Below are 25,284 nucleotides of genomic sequence, written 5' to 3'. Positions count from 1 at the left end.
CGCGCACTTCCACCGAAACTGGGTGACTGCGCCCTACTAGATGGGGATTTGTATGCAAAATGTCACTAAAAGCGCCATTTCGTTCTTATACTTTAAGTAAAAGCACGGATGAACGCGATTGGCCCATATGTTGTAGTCTTTTGGACGCTGAGTCGACTGGTTTTGGTCCGAATAGGCTGCGATGCAGCGTTCCTCCTTTATTCGCAATCGAACATGGTTGAACAAGCGGTCACGTGCTCCTGGGTGCCCAAATCAACTGTTCACCACGCCAGCAGGCAACAACTTTCACACTAAGGTTCAACTCGAGTGACAGGACTGCACCCAAAAAAAGGTCAAACAGTCTAGTAAGTTGTACCTGCAGGCACGGTGACCAGGTGACTGGTGTACGCAGGAGCACGTGACCACTTGTTCAACCATGTTCGATTGGGAAAATAAAGGAGGAACGCTGTTATTAAGATTATTGTCTCCACGTCGCCTTTTTACATATTAGCAAGTCACCAAACATATTACTAGCATTATTATTATAGAACTCGGATGGTGAGCCATTATAGTTATGATGAAGAAAGTAACTCGTAACTTTTTGTCCTTTTCCTTTCTTCATCATAATTATTATTATTGGAGGAATTAAACAAGAATTAAATAGTGGTTGTCCGATTCTCTTCCAGTCATCAAGGACGTATTCAGTAGCTGGTCGCTTACTCTGTACACGGGGGAAGACAGAGTGGCTGAACCTAACCCATGAATCATGATGATGACACTTGGCGATCCTCTGGCCAGCTTGCCTGCTGAGCTTGGGTCACGCTTTGGCGACAAGGAGGATTGTGAGCGACGAATGAGGTTGGCATCAACTGCCCGTGGCAAAACGTATGTAGGACTCTGATTCCAGTCAGGCCTCTCATAGCAGTCACTGCCCCTAATACCAGTCAAAGCAGTCACAAATCCTCTATTACCAGTCACCGGTCACAAACAAGTCACAGAGAGCCAAAAACAAGTCACCAGCTTTGATGTATGACATGGGTAGGTTGCCATTTGAAAGTATGGAGAACGAACGCGTTCAAGACAAAAGTTTTCTTTTCAGCGCTGATGTATGACATGGGCAGGTTGCCATTTGAAAGTATGGAGAACGAACGCGTTCAAAAGTATTCTTTTCAGTGCAAACAATTTTCCCTGTTTCGATCATGTTCTCGGTCAGTTTCGCTGCTTGTAGGAAAGATGTAGCTTGTTCCAGGTAATGTCGACGTCTTCTAGATGTGGTGGACGCTTGGAGAGATTGGCTGTGGCGATGTCGGCACGGAATGCGACTCGAAATTGCAAATTTGTATCGCTGATCCCATCGCAGTATTCGCTCTCCAAACAGGAGCGAGAGGGAGGGCAGCGATGGCCTAAAATCGTCAAGGCAGGCGTAATTCACCAGCCAGCGACTGCTTCTTGTCTTCTCTTTCACTTACCTTACGCTGGATATGAGTAGATGAAGAAAAATATTGATATCGAATCGGACACAATAATTCGAAATAATACGTATAATACAACCCACTAGTACGCTTGTACGTGAAATATAAACCGACATACAAACCGAGGCGAAGCCGAGGATTGTATGTCGGTTTATATTTCACGTACAAGCGTACTAGTGGGATGTATTATACTTATGCTGACCTTCATACAATTACAAACTGACAGTCAACTTCTTCCTGTTTCTATGGTGGCGGTCTATATGGGGTTTGTATGAGGTATGAGGTTTATATGCCCAGTATAAGCCGCCAGCATGATGGGCAAGTTGACTGGAAGTTTGTATGAAAGGTCAGCATAATGTGACTTATGCTGACCTTTCATACAAACTTCCAGTCAACTTGCCCATCATGCTGGCAGCTTATACTGGGCATATAAACCTCATACCTCATACAAACCCCATATAGACCGCCACCATAGAAACAGGAAGAAGTTGACTGTCAGTTTGTATGAAGGTCTGTAAGTATAATACATCCCACTAGTACGCTTGTACGTGAAATATATGTTGGACTCAGTATAGAGTCCATGCACTATCTGGTGTCCAACGCCCTATATAGAGTCCATTGGTCCAAAATCCACTATACAGAGTCCAGGAGTCCACTCAATTTTGATCAGGTCCATCCAGCCGCGCAATCCCCTATAAGGAGTACACTTTTTCTACAAGTCCCCTATTCACGGTCCAGGAGTCCAGTTTATCCAGTCACACCATCCTGTGTGTAGTAAAAAAATGAGAACAAACACCTTTTCAGTTTTGCTTGCCTCGTGGCAGTGCATTCCTTTCTTCACTGCAGCCATGGCTGCCAGTTCTGCTGTGCAGTTGCTGACAGTAATATGTCTCGAGGTAACCAAGGAGGAAAAGGAGACGTTCAAAATCAAATCTGGAAAGCGTCTTGTGGTTCTCTGAAGACGTTTCATCGTTTCGTCAGTGCGCGGGATGAAAGCAGAAATTGGAGAACGAGAAAATTTAGAAGAAAGGTTTGCTCCCCACACCGGAGCTCGCGCTATTCCGCCGACTTTACTTGACACTTGACTGACTCACGACTGCCATCCAGAGCACACGAGAAGTCCATCGAACCTTCGACTCAGCAAACCTGCAAGAAAGCACCACTCCCTGCTCAATACACAGTGTTTCGGGGAATTCACCCCTCATCAGTTGAGCTTGAGTAGGCTGAGGAAGATTGTGCCTGAAGAGCACCACTTATATAGTGCTCTCCAGGCACAAACATCACCAGGGATACAAAACTTACAGAGACGCTCCGCTGCCAGCGCGATAAACACCTCGTGAACACCAGAAAATTTAGCACAGTTCAAATCTGACGAGTCAGGTACACTGACACTCTCTTTCGTTCAGCGCCACAAAGATCCCCTGTTTGACTGGCCATGGCTGCCAGTTCTGCTGTGCAGTTGCTGACAGTAAGACATTTGAACGGTTTCATCAGTGCGTGGGATGAAAGCAGAAAGCGGAGAACGAGAAAAGTTCACCACAGTTCCAATCTGACGAGTCAGATACACTGACACTCTCTTTCGTTCAACGCCACAAGGATACCCTGGTTGACTGGACAAGAGCTGCCTGTATCACCGTGTCAAAAGGCTGTCCAACTACATGGCAGGACAATGACTGAGGTAAGGAAGCTTTTACTCGTTTCGATTGGTCTGCTGTTCTGTCGTTATGATTGAATTTTTTCATTTTCAAGGAGCGTATCGCGTTTGTTTGATGTTGCTTGAATGAATGCCCTAAAAGTAATCAACGACTTCGTAATAATAGTTGCGTGACAATGATATCAGTCCTCAAGGACTGCAAGGACTTTGCATCAATCGTCTAGCTATAATCACTTTTATTTCATGATAAATGTATTTTTGTCCTGTGATAATTATGTGAACTCCACGACACTCTTCCTCTAGTATGATGCCAAAATACAATGGGATCGACAAACGCAGTGCCAGTGTACTAGTAGTAGAAGGATTGCTTGTATGCCAATGACAAGAAAAGGCTTCTCAAGATAATACTGTAATGTATTCCACGAAGTAACCGTTTTGATGTCACAAACATGACATTGTGTCAGTGAAATTGCCTCGCGACAACAAAACATTGCATTTCCATCTTGGGGAAGACTGTTTGACTGACGGTAATGCTGTACAGATTGTTAAATCATCTCATTTCAATTTAGTTATAGTGAAGTGAAACACTGTGTACACTACATGTATGTTGGTGTGTCTGTGCATCTTGAGTGTGCACAAACGATCTTATTCCTCGTATTACTAATAGATTACTATCCCCACTCCTGTTTGAGGTGGCGATGCCATGACAGCTTCTTCTCCCTGGACTGGAGGATGCGATCTTCGCTACAGACCGTGAGTTCCAGCCAAAGCACCCTTCTCAATTTCTTCGAGAAGAGAACTATGCCTGGACGACACATGGTAGGTGCAATAAAGAGTGGGAATACTAGCCTCTCGTCCAGATCTGAAAGAAGCTGCCAATCATGTGATCCCGACAAAAACCCATCGCTCAGACCTTTCGGCTGAGGTAATTCGCCGCGGGGGATGCTTTGACCCGGTTTACAGAAGGTAATGTATGTACCGATAGTGGGAGTTTGCTCGGTATTTGACGACTTTTGCTTTGCTGATACTACTTCTAACATGAATTTACTGATTTGTAGAAGAAAAAGAAAAAGAAGAAGAAGAAGAAGAAGAAGAAGAAGAAGAAGAAGAAGCGGCTGTGTGATGCATTGCGCTCGCAAGACCTCCTTATTCTCCCGGTTGCCTAAGCCGCTTTTTGTACTGTGCCAAAGATCTGGATCTTACTCCAGTTTCTTTCATATACTACAGCATATTCTCCATTCTATCTCCCTTCCATGCCTTTTTTCTCCCCTCTCCTCTTCTAAGTCATCTCCTTGTGAGAAGGCATTGCCTGTTTGGTTGACCGACTATAAATATAAGCACAATAACAACAACTGCGCAGTGAACTCTTGGCATTCTCAAGATTCCTCAGTGCAATCTGCAGGCTGATCAATTTCCAAAATGGGCCAAACATACAGATAATGCATGCACATTTCAGCAAGACCTCACAATAGTAAACAAGATCAGTTTTGAGCAAACAGATTCCAATTGGTGCCCTGGACCCTTTCAATGAATACTCACAGAGATCCAAGGTTTGTGATGCCAAAAATTCCCGATGGAAAGGATTTTAGTTGATTGTCACTCAAATCTCTGCAAAATAAATTAGATGAAATAGATAAGCCAGCTGTGAGTAAGTGCAGAGAGCACCCAGACCATTCTACACTGGGATGCATTGCCTAGAAGTCGCTTTAAAAACCAATGACCACCCCCATGTCATCACTTCACCAAGTGTTTTTACAGAAGTTGCGTTTATTGAATTTATCACAACATCTCAAGACTCGGTGGAAACACCGGCCAATAAAGAGAGTGGGTGATTGCCAACCATGGCGAAATAAAAAGTAAGGAAAGGGAAAACAAAAGAGTAGCAAATCAACAGCAACAACAACTCAACCCGACAGCTTTGACCTACTATTGCTGAAACTGTCAGCCAACAACCGCACCATCAACGCAACATGCATCTACCGACCACCCCGTTGCGACCATCGTCTATTCTGCCAGCACCTTGAGGAACTGATCCGAGCCATACCAACAACAACGCAAAAGATTATCCTCGGTGATTTCAATGCAAAGAACGCTGCTTGGTGCCACTCTGACACGACAGATGCTGTTGGCGAGGACCTAGCAGTGCTGTTCCAAACTTACTAAGTACTCTCTACACCAACATGTCACATTCCCCACTCTTTTGCAGAATGGGCACCCTAAATCCTGCCTAGATCTCGTCGCCACGGATGTAGACAGCGACTATGTCCTTATCTCTAGTCTCCCGCAGATCGGCAACTCGGACCACCTATCCATCAGGGGTTTAATCCAGCCAGTCGCTGCACCCCCTCGAGCCGTACCACCTCCCACCCATAACACCACCCTTTGGAAATGGTCAAACCAAAGCATCAGCAGTCTGAAAGCCGAAATTGAACGCACCCAACTGCTACCGGAAGGTGACACCCTGAACACTACCAACATAGACAACCTGTGGCATTCATGGAAGGACAAAGTGCTCACTTGTGCCCGCAAACACTGTGCAGTAGCTCACTCCCCGAGGCATACTAGCCACCCCGCAAAGCCATGGCTGAACCCAGAGCTCACTAACGCCATCAGAGAAAAACACCGGCTCTACCGTGCCTACTTGCGCACCCGGACGCCCTGCAACTGGACAGCATACACCACCCAACGCAACAAAGTTACTCACCTTCTCCGAATCGCTAAGTCTACATATGTCAGTAATGGCACTGGGACGAGCCACTCCACACCAAATCTACACAAACTGATGCACGGCCTCCAGTCCTCACAACGACCTATTCTGCCAGACATGCTCTCCCAGGGCCAGACTCTCTCAACCCCTGCTGAAAAAGCAACCGCCCTGAACGCTTTCTTCATCTCGCAGAGCCAACAGTCAGTCACAGGGTGCCACGAGGAACTCCCCTCCATTCATTCCCCCACACCCAATACACCTGGCCTCACTACACTTGAAACAACAGCCCAAGAGGTCTCAAAGTTACTGTCTAACCTGGACCCGTCAAAGAGCCCGGGCTGTGATGGCATACCAACCCGCCTACTGAAAGAGGCAGCCAGTTCACTTGCGCCATCCCTAGCAACCCTTTTTAACATCTCCTTCGAACGTTGCACTATCCCGCAAGAGTGGAGGGACGCAACAGTCACCCCCATCCACAAGAAGGGCAGCAAAACCGAGCCCTCCAACTATCGACCGATATCGCTACTCAGCCTGACGTCGAAAGTACAAGAGAGGATAGTTGCTGACCGCATCTCGAAGCACATTCAACCTCACCTCCCCAACGGCCAATCAGGCTTTCGGCCAAACGATGGCACCACACAGCAGCTATCTCGGCTAATCCATCAGATCACCGAGAAAAGAGACGCCGAGCAAACAATAATTGCTTGCTTCCTCGACCTATCTAAGGCGTTTGACCGGGTGTGGCACCAAGGACTGCTTGCAAAACTGGCCCACCTCGGACTCGATGGCAAATGCCTCCAGTGGCTTGCCTCGTATCTCACCAACAGACGACAACGTGTGCAAGTGGAGAGCAGCAAATCAACCTGGCTGAACATTCCAGCGGGGATCCCCCAAGGCTCTGGCTTGGGGCCGCTTTTGTTCACGGCCTACACAGTCGATCTGCCAACCGCCTGCATAAATGCCAACACTGAGTGCAGCCAGTTTGCCGACGACACTGCCATCATTGCCGCTCACGAGAATTTTCTAGCTGCAGAAGAGCACCTCCAGTCAGCTGTGACAACTGCGGCACAGTGGCTGAAGGGTTGGCATCTCCTGGTCAACGAAAGTAAGAGCACTGTCATCCACTTTCACCACCCCAACCGGCCTGTCGTGACTCGCGACATCATAAGGATCCCGACTCAACGGACATGAAAGACATTTACGTTTCTTGATTTGGAAAGTTTGTTTCTTTGTTTCTTTCTCAAACAAGATCAAATTTCAACGGAAAAAGGGCAGCTGCATCCACAGGCAGCTGCGCACAAAGAACATGCATAAAAATGGCGACCACGACCTTCATTTACGTGGCATGGTAACAAAAGGAACTAGTGCAGCGACAAACAGAAATGGAGAAGAAGTGAACAGCAAGGAGAGCGAATCGCTAAATGCACTAGCCTACTGTCTGTCTGTACAGTCATGGAGTTAGTGAACACGCAGTCACGTGGTCACGTACACATAAACGTCATACAAATACGTCATCATGGTCATGCATAACAAAAGGAAAGGAAAGGAAAGTCACGCGTGAGCAAAACAAATCAAGAGCGCGAAAATACTCACGGGACGAAAACATAACGAAGAATTTGTTTGTGAACAAAATGCAAAGAATAGAGAAACGAAGGATTGCTTTGAAGCTACTTCGAAGTAGAATGAAATTAATCACTAGAAAGGACGATGGGGAACTAGACTTCGGCTAACCCAAGCGTGGAATCAGCCACAACGTAAGCAAGCAAGAGAGTACAAAATCATCGTCATGTAATGCAAATATAAATTGGTTATTCCGAATTCATGTACATGTATTTCATCGCGACGTTCGCGACACTCCCCACAACAGAGAAAAAGAGCGATTGTAATTGCAGTAGTGTAGACAAAGTGTAAATGAGTGTGTGGTGATTGCTTAGTGTTCAACAAGAGAGTGTACTGTGTATAAATACATTCATGCAGACTATTTACAGAGTTTACAGAGTTATACTGCACCTTGACTTATTAGGTTCTTCAGGTTAGCACGGGAACCAGCGGCTGCTCGGCGTGTTGGTCGAGCTGGTTGTTGCTGTGTAGGTTGTGCAGGCTGTGCAGGTTGTGCGGGTTGTGCGAGCGGCGGGTCATCGTGCGCTGCATCGTGATTCTCCGCTTGCACAATTGGGTACAACAGACATAGTGGACGTTGGATCTGCCGCTTGGATGGCAGAACAACTGTTGCAGATCTGATTTCACCATCATTACTGTTGTGCAGTTTGTCAATTCGTCCAATTAACCAAGAGCCGCGTGGCATCTTTTCTTCCTTGACTAGGACAACAGTATCCACAGCAGGTGGATCATGTGCTTGTAGTCTTCCATGCGGAAGTGCAGTCTGACCACGTTCACGTAGCGTGGGTAGATACGAATACTGCCATTCTGACCAAAAAGTCTGTAGTAGGCGTTGACCATCCGTCCAGGCAGTTAGCAATGTGTTAGCCAAAGACGTGTCAGGCTCAAACGTCGGGTCATTACCAAAGTCTCCCTCCATACCAGGAGTGCCCAACTTCGGGTTTAAAGACAAGAAATGGTTGGGAGTAAGAACATTACCAAAATCCAATTCGTTTCCAACGTAGACCAGTGGACGTGCATTAATTATCGCCTCCGCCTCCATTAGAAACGTATTGAGCATATCACGGTTTGGAATTGAAGTGCCCACTGTCTTTCGTAGGACCCTTTTCACTGATTGTACTAAGCGCTCGTATGCGCCGCCCATCCATGGAGACAGCTGTACTATGAATTTCCATTGTATTCCATTCGTAGCACAGAACGAAGTAAAGTCATCGGTGTGGTTCACGTCATTCCAAACTTCACCAATGACGTTCGAGGCAGTGTGAAATTGTTTTGCATTATCTGACAAAACTTCAATCGGCGTACCTCTACGGGCAATAAATCTACGAAAGCCCAGTAGAAATGAGGCTGTTGTCATGTCTTCCATTAGCTCGAGGTGGATTGCGCGAGTAGTCAAACATGTGAACAGGCAAACCCATACCTTGCATTTCTCGCTTTCCTTGGTCATTGTCATTGGGCCGAAGTAATCGATACCAGTGTACGAGAATGGTATGCACCTGTTAACACGCTTGCTCGGCAGTGGAGCAAAATCCGGCATTGGGTATGGTTTCGCTTCCCATTTCTTGCAGTGGTAGCAGCTGTGCAATATTGTCTGCACGGTGGCCCGCCCACGAGTTATCCAGAAACGCTTACGCACCTCCATGAGCGTCTGGCTAGTACCGGAGTGCCGAACGCGAGCGTGGCACAGTTGCACGATTAGCCTCGTGGCAGGATGTTTCCGTGGCAGCAGTATTGGACCAGATTCTGGAAACCTAGCATTCTTCATGCGCCCTGCGCACCGAATTAGGCCGTTGGTATCGATAAGTAGACCGAGTTTGGTAACGAGTTCCATTTTTTGTTTTTTCTGAATTGCATTTTTAATTTCACCAAATTCTTGACCTTGGATAACTCGTACACATTCCATTTCAGCTTCCTTGATATTGGTTGTGGTTAGTTGTGTTTGTTGTTTGCATTTGCCTTGCAGCTTCTGTACTGCCAGTTTCACGTAAGCCATTACGCGTACCGCTTTCGACCAACTGGAATACCTTTCGATAGAGATGAAAGGACCCTCCCCAGAGCAAGAATTGATTGCGACAGATACCTCAGTGGGTGGTTCTGAGGCCATTGCTGCAGCTGTAGCAAGTGAAGGGGATGGAAGTTCACCGAGTGAGCTGGTATCACCGCGTAGCCATTCAGGACCTTCCCACCAGAGTTTGCTGGCGTGCAATGCAGCAGCTGTTGCACCACGTGAGGGTAGGTCGGCAGGATTGCAATCTGTACTGACGTACTTGAACGCAATTGTCGGATTCGACCGAATTTCCATTAGTCGCCGCTGGACAAACACAGATTGCTGGTTCGTGCCATTGATCCAGTGTAGAACACAAGTTGAATCGGACCACAGAACAGTGCGGTGGAGATCAAATGGCAGTGTGTTCTGGAGGAATTTGATAAGCCGAGAACCGATTAGCGCTGCCATCAACTCCAAACGAGGAATTGTCATTTGTTTGAGTGGAGCTACCTTCGTCTTGCTGACGAGCAGGACTGTGGCCACAGCTGCGGCGCTTTCCTCACGGAGATAGGCAACCGTACCGTACGATTTTCGGATGCGTCGCAGAACACATGAAGTTCGCGGCGAGTGACAGATGCAGGGTCAAGACCAGTGAAACGGTGGAGCTTGAACGTGTCTGCTTTGTCCAGGTCTTGGGCAATAGCCTGCCAATCATCTGCAATGCTGTTGGGAACCGGATCATCCCAGTCGAGCTTTGCTTTCCAGATGTCCTGGATCAGAAGCTTGGCTCGAACAAACAGAGGTGACAGGTAGCCAACGGGATCGTAAAAGCGAGCAGCAGCGGAGATGATGCTGCGCTTGGTGTTGGCGTGTTTGTGAGCCACATTAGGAGAAATGACATTGAGAGTGTCCTCTTTCGTATCCCAAGCCAGGCCGAGGCATTTCACATTGTTGGATGTGGCCTTGTCGAAGTCTGGCAGGGTGTGGTTGAATTCATCACTGTTAGATGACCATTCACGGAGATTCATAGCGGCGTCGTTGAATAGGCTCTTTGCAGAATCATAGAGAGTACTGGCTTCGTCAGCCGTGTTGCGCCCAGTTATCACATTGTCCACATAGGTGGAGTCGCGGATTTCAGAACCGAGCGTGCTGTTGCTGTTGTCGAGATGGTGATGAATGGTGGCAGACAGCAAGAACGGGCTGGAAATAACACCAAACGGGATTCGACAGAAACGATATGTCACCAGGTTTGCTGGTGAGACTGGTTGAGAAATGTCCTTGAGCCACAGAAAGCGGGTGTAGTCCCGGTCTGGTTCGTCGAGGCCCACTTGGAGGAATGCCTTCTCAATATCGCTGGTGATCCCAACAGGGAACAGGCGAAAACGGACCAGTATGCCACCCAGGTCGGGAAGCAAGCTGGGGCCGCTGTGAAGGCAGTCATTGAGGCTGTTTCCATCCTTGTTGGTTTTTGCTGACGCATCGTATACGATGCGGAGTTTGGTTGTTGTGCTGGCCTGGCGCTGAACGCAGTGGTGTGGCAAATAGTGGACCGGCCCAGTGGGCACGGCATTCGGGACTTCCTCGATAATACCACTTGCGTGTTGGTCTCTGATTGTCTGGTCGTAGTGCCGTAGGATGTCTGGCTGTGTAGAAAGCCGCTTGATTAGGGAGACGAGTCGACCTCTGGCCAGCTCATAGTTCACTTGCGGAGCTTTTTCCTTCCACGGCCAGTTGACGGTGTAGCGACCGTTTTCTTTGCGTATTGTGGCGTTGAAGTGTTCTCTCACCATGTCGTTGTCTGTTGTTTCTGGGTTGTCATTAATGCCCAGACTCTCAAGGCTCCACAGATCTTCGAGTGCAGGTAAGGTGTCATCCGCTATGGAATCCGCCGACAGATGCATGACGGTGTCTGGGGGCGTATCACCAGACACTTTGCCAGACGGAATAAACCCTAACTTGGACTCGACCAGCACTAGGTCAGCGGTAACGGATATGACCTGAGGGCCAATGAGGTGATGGTAATGATCACTTCCAATTAGTACGTCGACAACCACGCTCTCTGTTGCAAGGGGCGTGGGTTCAGCAAGATTTACAGACTGCAGAACCGGATATTTGGTGTAATCGAGTGGAAAGCGTTGGATGGGACATGTTATGTTGTCGACTACGTTGGCTATGACCGTAACGGTGGAGCCATCATCACACCCGACAGAGAGTTGCACACGTGGTAGACAGACAACCTTGCGGGTACTGTCGCCAAAGCCAGCCATGGCGATGGTGTCTGAACCATTGGCATCAAGTTGAAGTGCCTGTTGTGCTTCCTGTGTAATAAAAGACCGTGACGACCCAGTGTCAAACATGAGCCGCGCGGGCTGGGTAATTGTGGCGCCGCCAATTGTGGCTACTGCTGTTTGCAGGATGACTGCATCCTGTTGTTGGCTGGGAGAGCTAGGAGCTGTGACACATGTTGTGTTGGCTTTGATTGGTGGTTTCGATTGTTGTTGTTGTTGGTGGCCAGTTCCGAATTTGGAAGGGCAGAGACTGCGGTGGTGTGTCTTCTTGTGGCAATGTGCACAAGCCCAGGGGTTCGGACAAGCCGGAGCCATATGGCTGTCCCGGAAACAAATGAAGCACCGACCCTGGATTTGCTGGCGTCTGGTCTCTAAAGTTCTGTACCGGTCACATTCATCTGTGTAATGGGCTTCCTTGCAAAAGAAGCATTTTGCGCGTTGTGGTTTCTTGACCGAAACTGCCAACGTCTGGACTGGCCGCATGTCGCCAGGGCTGGCATTCGTGGACCGCGGTACAGTCATGCTTGACTGTGCAGAACCGACTGATGTTGGTCGAGCTGCTGCTTCCTTTGCCATGATATAGTCATGTAAATGTTTGCGGAGGCGGTCGGCGGACCACGTCTCCTCACCTTTAGCTAATTCCAGTTGAAACATGGCAGGACTCGGCAGCTTTGACGTGATCAGAGACACAAAAATCCCTTGGTCACAGTCTTCGCCAATAGCACTGAGCGCCCGGATGTGTTTTTCAACTGTGTCGTACAACTGGCGCAGTGATGTGGCCGTGTCATAGGCCGGTGGCAGATCGACCAGGGCTGAATAGTGGGCATTCAGCACCATTTGCTGTCTGCCGAACCGTTCTTTGAGTAATTCGACAGCAATTGGGTAGTGGTCGTTGTCGAGGACGATCCCATCGAGGACGTTGCGTGCCGTGCCCGACAAACATGTTTTTAGATACGCCAGTTTCTCCGCGTGGGATAAAGACGGGTTCTCGTGTACCGTGGATTGAAATACATCCCAGAATTCGGAAAATTTGAGGACGTCACCCCTGAAATTTGGTAATTCCAGTTTTGGTAATCGTACATGATGGGGATGCGTGGACTGTGATTCGGAACGCCCGGTGAGTGTATGGATGGCATCCAATAGAGATTGTGTTGTTTTGTTTTGCACATTGACAAGGTTTTGAATACCATGCGGATCCTCCGCTGGCAATGGGGCTTGGACCATCGCCATTTGTTTATTGTGTCTGATTGCCACTTGTTTTAATTTTCTGATTTTTGAGACCGCTGATTCTACCAAGACTGTCATTCCATTGATTTCCAGTTTCAGTGATTCAACTTGGGCACGTTGTCCCTTGGTGGATACGGGCATTTGAGCAACACCATTCGAAAATTGATTCAATTTGATTTCTAATCGTTCGACAATGCTTTCAAAGCTTACCAAGAAGTCTTCAACGTCATTCGGGGGTACGTGCCCGGCAATAAACCGGTCAGCATCGTGCTCCTCCTGTTGCAGATCTCGCACCAGGCATTGAATTGAGCTGCTTACAGAAGTCAGTTGCACCGGTAGGGTGACCGTATCCATTTTCGACGTATCACTGTTGGAGCCTGACTCTGCTTGTCCGGACCCTGACGTTCCTCCTTCCGTCGAGGCCATGGTTGATTAAACGGGGTTTCAGCACCAAATTTTCATGTCGTGACTCGCGACATCATAAGGATCCCGACTCAACGGACATGAAAGACATTTACGTTTCTTGATTTGGAAAGTTTGTTTCTTTGTTTCTTTCTCAAACAAGATCAAATTTCAACGGAAAAAGGGCAGCTGCATCCACAGGCAGCTGCGCACAAAGAACATGCATAAAAATGGCGACCACGACCTTCATTTACGTGGCATGGTAACAAAAGGAACTAGTGCAGCGACAAACAGAAATGGAGAAGAAGTGAACAGCAAGGAGAGCGAATCGCTAAATGCACTAGCCTACTGTCTGTCTGTACAGTCATGGAGTTAGTGAACACGCAGTCACGTGGTCACGTACACATAAACGTCATACAAATACGTCATCATGGTCATGCATAACAAAAGGAAAGGAAAGGAAAGTCACGCGTGAGCAAAACAAATCAAGAGCGCGAAAATACTCACGGGACGAAAACATAACGAAGAATTTGTTTGTGAACAAAATGCAAAGAATAGAGAAACGAAGGATTGCTTTGAAGCTACTTCGAAGTAGAATGAAATTAATCACTAGAAAGGACGATGGGGAACTAGACTTCGGCTAACCCAAGCGTGGAATCAGCCACAACGTAAGCAAGCAAGAGAGTACAAAATCATCGTCATGTAATGCAAATATAAATTGGTTATTCCGAATTCATGTACATGTATTTCATCGCGACGTTCGCGACACGGCCACCTCCCAGACCACCATCAACCTGAGTCACACTCAACGATATCAACCTCACTGTGGCCTCAAGGCATCGCCACCTTGGCCTTCCCATACAGCAGAATCTATGCTGGAACTCGCATGTTGACTACATCATCACTAAAGCGACCAGGTAGATGTTCCTTCTCCTGCGACTACGCAATTCCTTAAACACTTCTGCTCTCTCCTCCATCTATCTAACCTACATCCGCCCTATTCTTGAGTATGCTTGCACTGTCCTCTCACCCCTCCCCGCAACCCTGAACGACCGGCTTGAGCGCATCCAACGGCGCGCCGCTCGCCTCTGTTTGCATCTCCCCCTCTTTGAACACAGAACCCACTCCGTGCTGCTGCACCGACTCAAATGGCCATCACTCAGCAGCCGCTGTACCCTCTCCCATATCCTTCTTGCACATAGCCTGCATCATAGATATGCACCACCACACCTTCTTGCAATTCACCTACCCCGAATACAACCCATTCGCACGCTCAGGTTCCCCGAACCTTTGAGCTACCCACAACACGTACAAACCGGCTAAGAGACTCCACCATCTGTGCTTCTCTTGATCTCTTTAATAGCATTCCACTCAGCCTCCGGCAAATCAACCCCAGACGAGATTTCAAAGCAAACATCCTAGCACTTGTCATCTCTTCTGTATGTACTTGCTCACATTGCTCAGCACATCTAAAGCTCCATTGCGCCCAGCCTACGTGATAAACTCCCAATTTGTATTGCCATCGCTACTGCCTCAGCAAGCAGCTAAACTTTGATCTCTCTGTATCTGATCCCCGTGCCTGTAATTATTTTTCTCTTATTGGCCACAGGCCATCATGGGAACAAAAGATTTCAAACTCAGTAAAGAAAGAAAATTTCAAATAAAAGCATTGAAAAGCAACAGAGACGCCAATGACATGTGGATAATGAGCTACTTATGTCGTAGTAAACAAGGGGCGGCAAGGATCTTGAGCAGGCAGGGTGAGACCATATCCTTAACTTCTCTGGGAAGAGTGAGTCAAACAGAAAAAAGCCATAAAGAGAGGGGAGCGCAAAAGAGTGGATGAGTTACACTTGGGGAGCACGAGCGAGTCCCTTGTACTTGTTTTCCGGTCTATACACGGATCTGCAAGCTCTTTTTTCAAGAATATAATTATTGTATTACTTGCCCAGCTTCAGATACCACTGGCTGATCATAATATAATACAGGTGACTATAATTTATAGTCACCTGTGGGCAGTTGCATAATTTTCTTCGCATTCCATTCCTACCCAATCTTGCTTGGAGATGTTCTATCCAATTTCTGGTCAGCGCCACATGGTACTCTCCACCCGATGCTACCCGCTCTCTAACAAACCTTGTTCATTTCAAAAAATCTCTTTCAGATCTTGATCTTACTTCACTCCATTAGCTCTTGACACACTGTTACGTTCTGTCCCCATTCCATCATTCACAGCTTATCCCCCATGTTGTCCACAAGCACAACATACATAAAATACACTGCTGCATGGTATTTATAATTGTACTGCTGATAGTCATCACATCTTTGTTATGAAGCCACAAGTTCTCAAGAGTGAAAGGCCTTCTCGCTTGTGACATTGTGTTCGTTTCAATGTAGTTGTATCTCGACTCCGCCGTCACGCCTTACCGCTGATGTTTACGGCGTGGTATACGCTACATGCGCTACGTGCGATTAGTTGTGTGCGCTGTAGTTGTATGTTGTGTGTGTATGCTTTTATGATATACGCTGTCGTTTTCGCGCCATAACTACCTGGTTGTTTTAGTGTTAGTTAATAGTGGATCAAGTGAAATATACTGTTGAAGAGTACATAGTTGTCCTCGTGCCGTGTGGTCGTTCGTTCATGACTTTTACAGAATCATAAGGGTTCAAAACAATCCTATTATATTCCATACTGTCCAGAATTGATCTTATCGGCATATGTCCTTTCCTTTCCACATTATTATTAACGAAGCAGTGGTGAGGCATCCTGCAGCTTCATAACTCGAAGAGAATTGGTGAGCACACATGCTCATTCCCTGGGCACTGCAAATTCACAACTCATTTCATTTCACAGAATCATTTTCAACGCTTCGGCAAATTGCCATCATCAGGATGCAATATGAAGTGGAAGTCTGCCAAGGAGCAGTTATATACACTAATTTGGTGTTCTTAGGTGTTGATAATATTTCTATGACTACACATGTTACCTCAGTGCTAGAAATATGACATGTCTAAAACTAGTGAGGGATCACAAGTTTTCACTGACTCATATGCTGGGTGTTGGTAATACTAATAAGTTAGCACAGCGCAGATGTCACCAGATAACTTGAGAAATGTCTGACCAGGTTTCCCGCAAGCAATACACGAATGTGACCATGTCAGTGTTTTCCAGAAAATGCTGTCACCTAGATAGCCATGCAGTGTGTGTGACTGTTTTAAAGCAATGCCCATCCAGCACTGGTGTTGATCTCTGGGCCTTCGTTTCTGATCTCCTCTGCCTCTCGCAATTTGAGGCTTGCCCTGTCACAGGCGCTTGCAACCACAGACACTGCCGAGAAGATGCTGTCCCTGTTGTGTATCGGTAGAAAGACTTTTCAAGGCTCATTTTGTTGTGGTCCTTTCGTTTATTTTGGTTTGTTTCGCGTTCTGCTTTTACTCGTATTTGACTGGTTTTGGTTGCATGTATAGTTTGTACATGATCCAAGTAACGGTTACGTCATTGTCATGCGTTATGTTTTGTTTGTGCGCATGCTTATATGCTGCCATAATGTTAGTCTTTTTCTTCAGTTATCAGTTTACCTCGTCGTGTCCGGTCTTCTTGTCTCTCCGTCTCCGTCTTGTCAAGAAATTATGTAGAACTCTTAGTTCAGTTTCGTTGTTGTGTGTGGCGGGTCGGATGGGCAGGGAGGCTGGGCCCCTGACGCCTGGACAACATGTGCGTGTGCACAAAAGTCCCCGACACCTAGGCTTATCCACTGCATCCCTGCATGCTTAGCTCGCATGTGGTCACCCCATGGTTTATCCACAGTGCGCCTACGAGCTTCACCGTTGTGTTCCTCCAGTCTCGTCTCCAGTGTGCGACCCGTCTCTCCGATGTATTTTTCCCTGCACAACTTGCATTGCAGCCGGTATACCACATTCTTCTTGAAACATATTTTCACTCCACCCGACTTACAAGTCAGACACGGTCCCATTGGGCGTCCTCTTCTCTTTGTCTTTCTGATGTTGGGCTCCTTAATACAGCTGGGCGGACTTTGTGCTGAGTGACAGAGCTGACGTTTGAGGCTACCCGCATACTCGTAAACCACCCGTAGGTAGAACGTCCTACTTTGTTCCTCTTATCCGTGTGTCAAATCGTATGTCATCTTTGGGACGACCCATGTGTTCAGCGTGAAGAAGGACGTTCTACCTACCCTGGGCAAAAGTTCTTTAATTTCTTTCTTTCAGTACTGAAATTGTGAAAATCGGTACGTAGGTAGAACCTTTCAGCACCTGGGCGCACGTATTCGTCAACATGTACCGTTGAATCTTGTCCCTGTAGCTGCACGTGGTTCTCGGCCTCGGCGTGGTCGTCCGCCGACGTGTCCAGAGGCAGTCTGTGTCTGAGGTGGACTTGTCCAAGTCCGCTGTGGATACGCTTGCCGACCCCTCCTCCTTTTCGTCGGGCGCAGGGCTGGAGCAAACCCCAACAACAGTCACCAAGAAGAAGAGACCGATACGGAAACCACTGAAACTGACATCTGAACAATCCAGCCCCGGACGAGTCACCAGAAGCCAATTGAGGAGACGAATTGATGAGGGATCAAAAGAACCAATACTGGAAGTGACAACAACGGTTAATGTGAGGAAACGAGGTAGACCACGGAAGCAGGGCAGACTGAACGTGGAGCAGCACACTGATGCCGATCGAGGCAACCGGAATTGCAGGGACGCAGGGCGTAATGGGAGAGACTCGCAAGCGGCAGGATCGGAGGTGATAATGGCCAAGTCGTCGGGTCAGAGAAACGGTACCTCAGCAATCAAGTGTCACCTGTCAGGCGGTGCTAGTTGTCGTGAGTGGTATTCCGATGATGTATTCTCTGTTATGTCGTGTGGTAGGTCATTTTTACATCTTGCTGTGTTGGAAGCTTTGTACATACGTAAGTTAGACCCTGAGCTTTGTTATCAGAAGGAGAATGTGTTGTCTTTGCAGTTGTTTGGCACTGTTCGTCGTGAAGGTGCAAAATAGATCCCTTGATCTCTTGATATTGTCTCTCTTTTTCTTGTCACTACGTTTTTGTCACTTATTGGATTTGCATGCTGTTTTCTTGACTCTTCACATCTATTCTTTCGTGTCGCTTCTACACATAATTGGAGTGATGTATCTCTGAACTTCTTTTCTTTATAGTTGTAGTCTTTTAGCTTATTTCCATCTTTCCTGTAGTATTTTGACAAGATTTGAACGAAAACGTTCAATACTTTGACACATGTCCTAATTGGCTGGTGGTGACTCTTGCGTAGATGCATGCGTAAATAATACATTTTTGTAATATTTTCTGCCTCCGTCCTAGTTTCAAATTATTATTATTATTATTTTAAATTATTATTGCTATTGGCTCAACATCCGAGTTATTTAGAAACTGGCTGACTTAAAGAAAGCTCTACGATATTACTGTTCTGCTAGTATCAACAGCATATTACTCCTGTGCACTTCTAGCTGAATAATTCAGTTGCCACCAGGGAAACTGCCCGGTTTCGCAAAACGCGAATTCACAAGTTGGCAGTTACTTACACAGAATGCAAATGTTTCATATGGTGAAACACATCTTTGGGTAACTCTCTGATTTTATTATTGGACAAGTTTCTGCAGGTTGGAGTAAAGCAGAAACCAGAAAAACAAGGTGACGAAATGGAAGATTTAAAAGGTTGCAAGTAACAGTTAAAACAAGTCCACCCTCCAGCTGACGCGCCTGGTGCAATTAGTGTGACGACATCGGGATGATGGAGATCTAGTCGGGATCTGTTTTTTCGATCTTGCCAAGGCCTTCGATACCGTCTTTTGGCCAAGCTTCGTGGATCATTTACTGTAGACGGCAATCCCCTGCTATGGCTGACATCTTACCTAACTGGGCGAACGCAGTACGTCACGGTACATGGGACGTCCTCGGCCGACACAACAGTACTATCCGGAGTTCCCCAGGGTTCCATCCTCGGCCCCCTTCTTTTTATTTTATACGTCAATGATCAATGATCTTCCCGCAGCGGCCCTGGGCACATCACTGTTCGCAGACGACACAACCCTCCTACGGGCATCTCCTAACATTACTGGCCTGATGAGTAGCCTAGGTAACGGGATTCAAAGAGTAATTTCCTGGATGTCGTCTTGGCGGTTATCACCCAATCTGTCTAAAACTAAAATCATGCTCTTTCCTTCTCCGCCCGATGTTCCGCCCCTCCTCCATCCCACTTTCCCCCAGCCTATAGACTTGACAATAGAAGCTGCTTTTCGTATGTGCAGTTACATTGAGCCATGGTGTTTTTGTCTTATGTTTGTGAATCCTTCCCGGAAGCAAATGCTGGTTTTTATGCATTCGTGTAATTACTCAGCGTTATTTGCAATAATAATAATAATAATAATAATTAAAAATTCGACGAGGAGACAATAATTTTAATATGGCAATAAGTAGGACGAGCTGAAGCGACATGTGGACTACTTTATTAACAATGTAAGCGATGGAGACGATGCAAGAAACAACCTAAAGGGTAAGGAAAAATACATGTAAGAAGAAAAAGGGCAATGGAAAAAAAAAAGATGATTCGAACAAGTTTTCGTACAACACTCTTAAGGAATCACCGTTGTACTAAAGAACAAAATGAGAACAAAGGAAATAATATAGCAATCAAGGTAGGGTGACACGATACAATGACAGCACTTTGTTTTCTGCACACTTTTGTGAGAAATCGCACCTCGATATTCTAGTGCTGTCATTGTATCGTGTCACCCTACCTTGATTGCTATATTATTTCCTTTGTTCTCATTTTGTTCTTTAGTACAACGGTGATTCCTGAAGAGTGTTGTACGAAAACTTGTTCGAATCATCTTTTTTTTTCCATTGCCCTTTTTCTTCTTACATGTATTTTTCCTTACCCTTTAGGTTGTTTCTTGCATCGTCTCCATCGCTTACATTGTTAATAAAGTAGTCCACATGTCGCTTCAGCTCGTCCTACTTATTGCCATATTAATAATAATAATAATCTCTTTCCCTCAAACTAGTGAAAAAAATAATAATAATAATAATAATAATAATAATAATAATAATATTAACGTTGTATCACTCACACTCTTCAAGTAATACACACGTACCATTACATTCATTCACACAGTATCACATTCATCTGCCACTACCTTTCTCACATACACTATATTCACACATTGCAAAGGTGCAAACTTCGCTTTTTGTACTTGTTAGCTGCTGTATTTCTACCTGAAACCATATTAGCTACATGTATATAAGTGTGTGTTTTAGTTATTACATTTTTATGTGACGGCGTTCCACTGATGACAGTCACAAGAAAACGTTATGGAACTTGACTTTCTTCATTTTTGCTGTTGTTATGAGTGCACAATTTATCTTATTTATTGCCATTTTACGACTATTGTCTCCTCGTCGACTGTTTAAATATTAACTGGCTTGAGGGAAAGAGACAAACGGGAAAAGTCTGAAGAAAAAATTGACTGTCACCACCAGGACTCGAACCAGGGACCCTCGCTTGCAGCCAGCGATGCTCTAACCACTGAGCTATGGTGTAGTCGTCATCCAAGCAGAGACCGTTCAACGTTTTCTTCAGACTTCGTAACTCACACTTCCTGTGAATCCACACAGGCGGGTGGGACGCAGCCCTCACTGTAACCCACACACTTCACGTACAAACTAGCACGCGGAGAGCCCCAAGTCATAAAATATTAACTGGCTTGAGGGAAAGAGACAAACGGGAAAAGTCTAAAGAAAAAATTGACTGTCACCACCAGGACTCGAACCAGGGACCCTCGCTTGCAGCCAGCGATGCTCTAACCACTGAGCTATGGTGTAGTCGTCATCCAAGCAATAATAATAATAATAATAATAATAATTTGAAACTCGGATGTTGAGCCATAAATAAATGTGGAAGAGAAAAGGACATATGGATACGAGTTAAGAGTAACTCTCCATCACTGTAACATGATACTATATACAGTCAGAAAGTGCAATAACTAGGCACAAAACTGACAAAAGTACTCTGTCAGTTTTGTGCCTAGTTATTGCACTTTCTGACTGTATATAGTATCATGTTACAGTGATGGAGAGTTACTCTTAACTCGTATCCATATGTCCTTTTCTCTTCCACAATAATAATAATAATAATAATAATAATAATAATAATAATAATAATAATAATAATAATAATAATAATAATAATAATAATAATAATAATAATAATAATAATAATAATAATAATAATAATAATAATAATAATAATAATAATTCTAAGATTCTAAGATCTGTTTTGGGTGCAGCATAGGGCTCTTCGCTGTCCCTGGTGGGCTTTTTATGCTCTGTATGTTATTGTATTCGTTTTAGTTTGTAATTGAAACACTGTGGTATTTCTGTGGGTATTCGTATTTGATCTTTCTGTGGGTGCGCATTGGAGGTTGTGCCCAGTGATGAGCTTTGCCGGCCTGAATTTTTCGCCAACTTCTGATGCTCCCCTTTCTGCAATACCTGTTGCCATGATACCTCTGAGCTTTAATGCCTGTGTCGTCGGGGGTTTTTACTCCCTCGCACGATAGCCCTTCCGATTACTCTCGATATCTCATATCACACGGACGCCACACTCAGAGAACAGATTATTTTAGTCTTACTCCAAGGAGAGTCTCAAGAAGAGGGCACACAAAACAATCAGGATGCGCACGATAAGCATGCACGCATGCGCAACCTGCACGTGCCAAAAGGGGCACACACGTGCCAAAAGGGGCACACACGTGCCAAAAAGGGCAGGGACAACATATTTCCACACGAAAAAAAATGCATCCTCTCCTGAGGATGGGAGAGAAGAAAAACAAAAAGAGAAGACAGACAGGAGAAAAAGAAATCAAATGTGAACAACATACACATGCAGATACGCAGGGCCAAAACAGTAGGATACATTAGTAACTCCGGACAACGGGGGAAAAGCCAAAGCAAAGGGGTGGAAAGAAAACAGACTGGGCCCACCCATAGAGGGAACCGCCATCTTTCAGGCGTGGGCCCCCGGAAAACAACCACCTCGCCCTGGTGCGAAGCCAAGGCAAACGGACGGTACGGCGAAGACCGCGGCAGCTGAACCGGGTGACCAGTCATCTGACAGCACAGGAGTTGTCCGGAAAACCATCACGCAGCCGATGGGGCTACGAAAACTCACAGATACACACACAGAAAGAAAGAAACAAGGACTGACGCAAACATCTCAGCAATACTAGGAGCCAAAATTCAGACAAGAAAAACCACAAGAAGGAATGGCAGAACAGCAACGTTGAACACGCCTACGGATACAGGGGCAGTCTATCCATGAGGACACCAGATAGCACACAAACAAATCGGTCACCAATACGCAAACAAAAATTAACATAGAAAAACCACAGGGCGCTACCCTGAATAACCACAGGCCTCTAACCTGAAAAAACCACAGGTCTCTAACCTGAAAAAACCCACAGGGATTGAACCTGAATATCACGCGTGAAACACAACCGCTCACGAAACACAAAAAAAACACCGTCCTGAACCCTACTGGGACGCACAAAGGCCAGCCAGCAAAACACGGAAACCGAACACCCGCAAGGCGAACCGATACAAATAAGCGCTGGATCCCACCAGCCCACCAGGCAGACCGTGGCTCACCATGATCGGACGCCCCCCTAGGTGAAATGAAGAGACCCACGTGCCAAAACACAAATACCAAACAACACACTCACAGAAATATTGCCACCCGGACCGTCAACGAGAATCTCAGAAGCATGTTACACCACTGGGCGTCAGCCATTCCACATGAGCGGGACAACCAGGCGGAGCACTAAAACGCTCGACACAAAACATGAATACTAGTAAAACGAAAAAGAAAGCACTTGTACTTGAAACTGGAAACGACGGAGTGCCACCACATCGAGTAAATCGATGGGGACATCTACCAAACTGAAACAAATCGGACGACACAGGATCGGAGCAGTCCGACGACACCGAAACGACGTGCACCAGTGCACAACACAGGGCGAGTAAGCAAACACGAGCAAAGCTACCCATGCTGACTACCATGATGACGTACCAAGCAACACGATGAGCATGCACGACAGCACGGACAACAAACAGTTTCAAGTCAGAAGGTGTGAAACACAGTGCACACGACCACTCGAACAGCCAGAGGCCGGAGGGCGACAATGTACACTGGTTCAAAACACCGCACACACAACGTGGGCCACAATCATGTACTAACAGGAGCGAGGCTCGAACGAGGTACTCGTACACAAGAGAACAACCCGGGACTTCAATGCCACGAAGCGAAACAATTATTTGAAAATCCCAAATCGAAGACTAGTACCAGGAGAACTACGTACAAGGTACAAAACATTACGCAGGGCAGACAAAGCAGGCTCACCTGAGTAGGAGCTCCGAGGACAGGGTTGAGAAGATGGAGCAAAGCGGAGCCATGGCGAGGACGCGTGGAGAAGGCAAGATTTGAAGCCACGGCGAAAACGAAAACGATCTCAGGGTCGTGGGGAACGATGCCACTAGCTGGGCGCCAATTGTCGTCGGGGGTTTTTACTCCCTCGCACGATAGCCCTTCCGATTACTCTCGATATCTCATATCACACGGACGCCACACTCAGAGAACAGATTATTTTAGTCTTACTCCAAGGAGAGTCTCAAGAAGAGGGCACACAAAACAATCAGGATGCGCACGATAAGCATGCACGCATGCGCAACCTGCACGTGCCAAAAGGGGCACACACGTGCCAAAAGGGGCACACACGTGCCAAAAAGGGCAGGGACAACACCTGTGATGGTACATGCGCCTTTCTCCCTTCCTCTCTCTCTACCTTACTTTTTTCCATATATTATTCCGTGCTGCTTACCTTTGGCTATGATAAGTCCGGTGAGTTAGTGTAATACCTCCAATTTTTATTTTTATTTTCAATTTGGAGTGGAATAAAGACTCATAATAATAATAATAATAATAATAATAATAATAATACTCATAAAAAGGACACACTTCAGGCTCATTACAAACATCTTGAAAGTTTTTGTCTTCACAAGTATACTTTCAAGCCTTCTCTTTCAAGATTCTCTTTCAAAAAAAACTTTCAAGATGTTTGTAATGAGCCTGAAGTGTGTCCTTTTTATGAGTATTATCGCATTTTTGTCTCAGAGGAAACTGTTTACTTAATAATAATAATAATAATAAGCTGCGGACGGACCTGGCTTTCAGCCTTGTCCGCGACTCCGTCCTGATGGTTCGTGGGAGTCGCCGTGCATTCCGTGCACCTGGTCTGGCGGCGGATGTGGATGCTGTTTCTGTGGAGGCCCGCATTCCCGCCACTACGTGACGCTAAGTCCTCCTGGGGTTTGCCGCTCTCCGGTCCTCTTTCATCCCGTTCTCCCCTCTTTTTTGGGGATTCTTTGTACTTCGTCTTTCTTGTTTTCCTTGTTCCTTTGTTTTTTGTAGGACAGATTTTTGGTGTACTGATTTCGGTCGTTGTTGTGTCTGACTCTATTCCCAATATCTAATTCTGTGGTTGGTTTTCCAACTCATTGGGTTGTAGTTTCCATCATGAGTTTGATTCCATCGTGAGTTTGATTCCATCGTGAGTTTTGATTCTATTTGCTATTTTTCGTTCCATTTTTGAGCTCATATTTTATTTTCCTGATTTCTTCTCCAGTGTATGTTGTATTGCATTTTAATACATTGTGTTAATTTTTGCCCGTAAAAGAGGCTTGCACCATATAATAATAATAATAATAATAATAATAATAATAATACTTTAATAACGAAGGTACGTGTTAGGTCGTAAGTATCCACGCAAACACACATCCAGTCAAAATAATGCACTTGTCAAAGTATCCGAACGTTTTCGGTCCCTTCTCATCAAGGATTATACAGGGAATGGCTCAAGTTGGAAA

At 46.1% G+C, this 25,284-nt stretch overlaps 1 protein-coding gene across 1 annotated transcript in view; it reads right to left on the bottom strand.

Moving 5' to 3' along the window:
• The window catches only part of LOC135806786 (leucine-rich repeat-containing protein 15-like), a 150,354-nt gene that overhangs the window by 93,943 nt on the left and 31,127 nt on the right, over nt 1-25,284 (bottom strand). Inside the window, exons 7-8 of the mRNA XM_065321000.1 lie at nt 18,888-18,959; nt 4,645-4,713 (exon numbers count right to left, since the gene is read on the bottom strand). Coding sequence (XP_065177072.1) covers nt 4,645-4,713; nt 18,888-18,959 — 141 coding nt within the window. The remainder of the gene's footprint in view (nt 1-4,644; nt 4,714-18,887; nt 18,960-25,284) is intronic.

The sequence above is a fragment of the Sycon ciliatum genome, chromosome 1, assembly GCF_964019385.1.
Source record: "Sycon ciliatum chromosome 1, ocSycCili1.1, whole genome shotgun sequence".
NCBI classification, from domain to species: Eukaryota; Metazoa; Porifera; class Calcarea; order Leucosolenida; family Sycettidae; genus Sycon; species Sycon ciliatum.
Note: the sequence above shows the minus strand (reverse complement) of the source record. Positions and strands in the feature narration are given on the sequence as shown.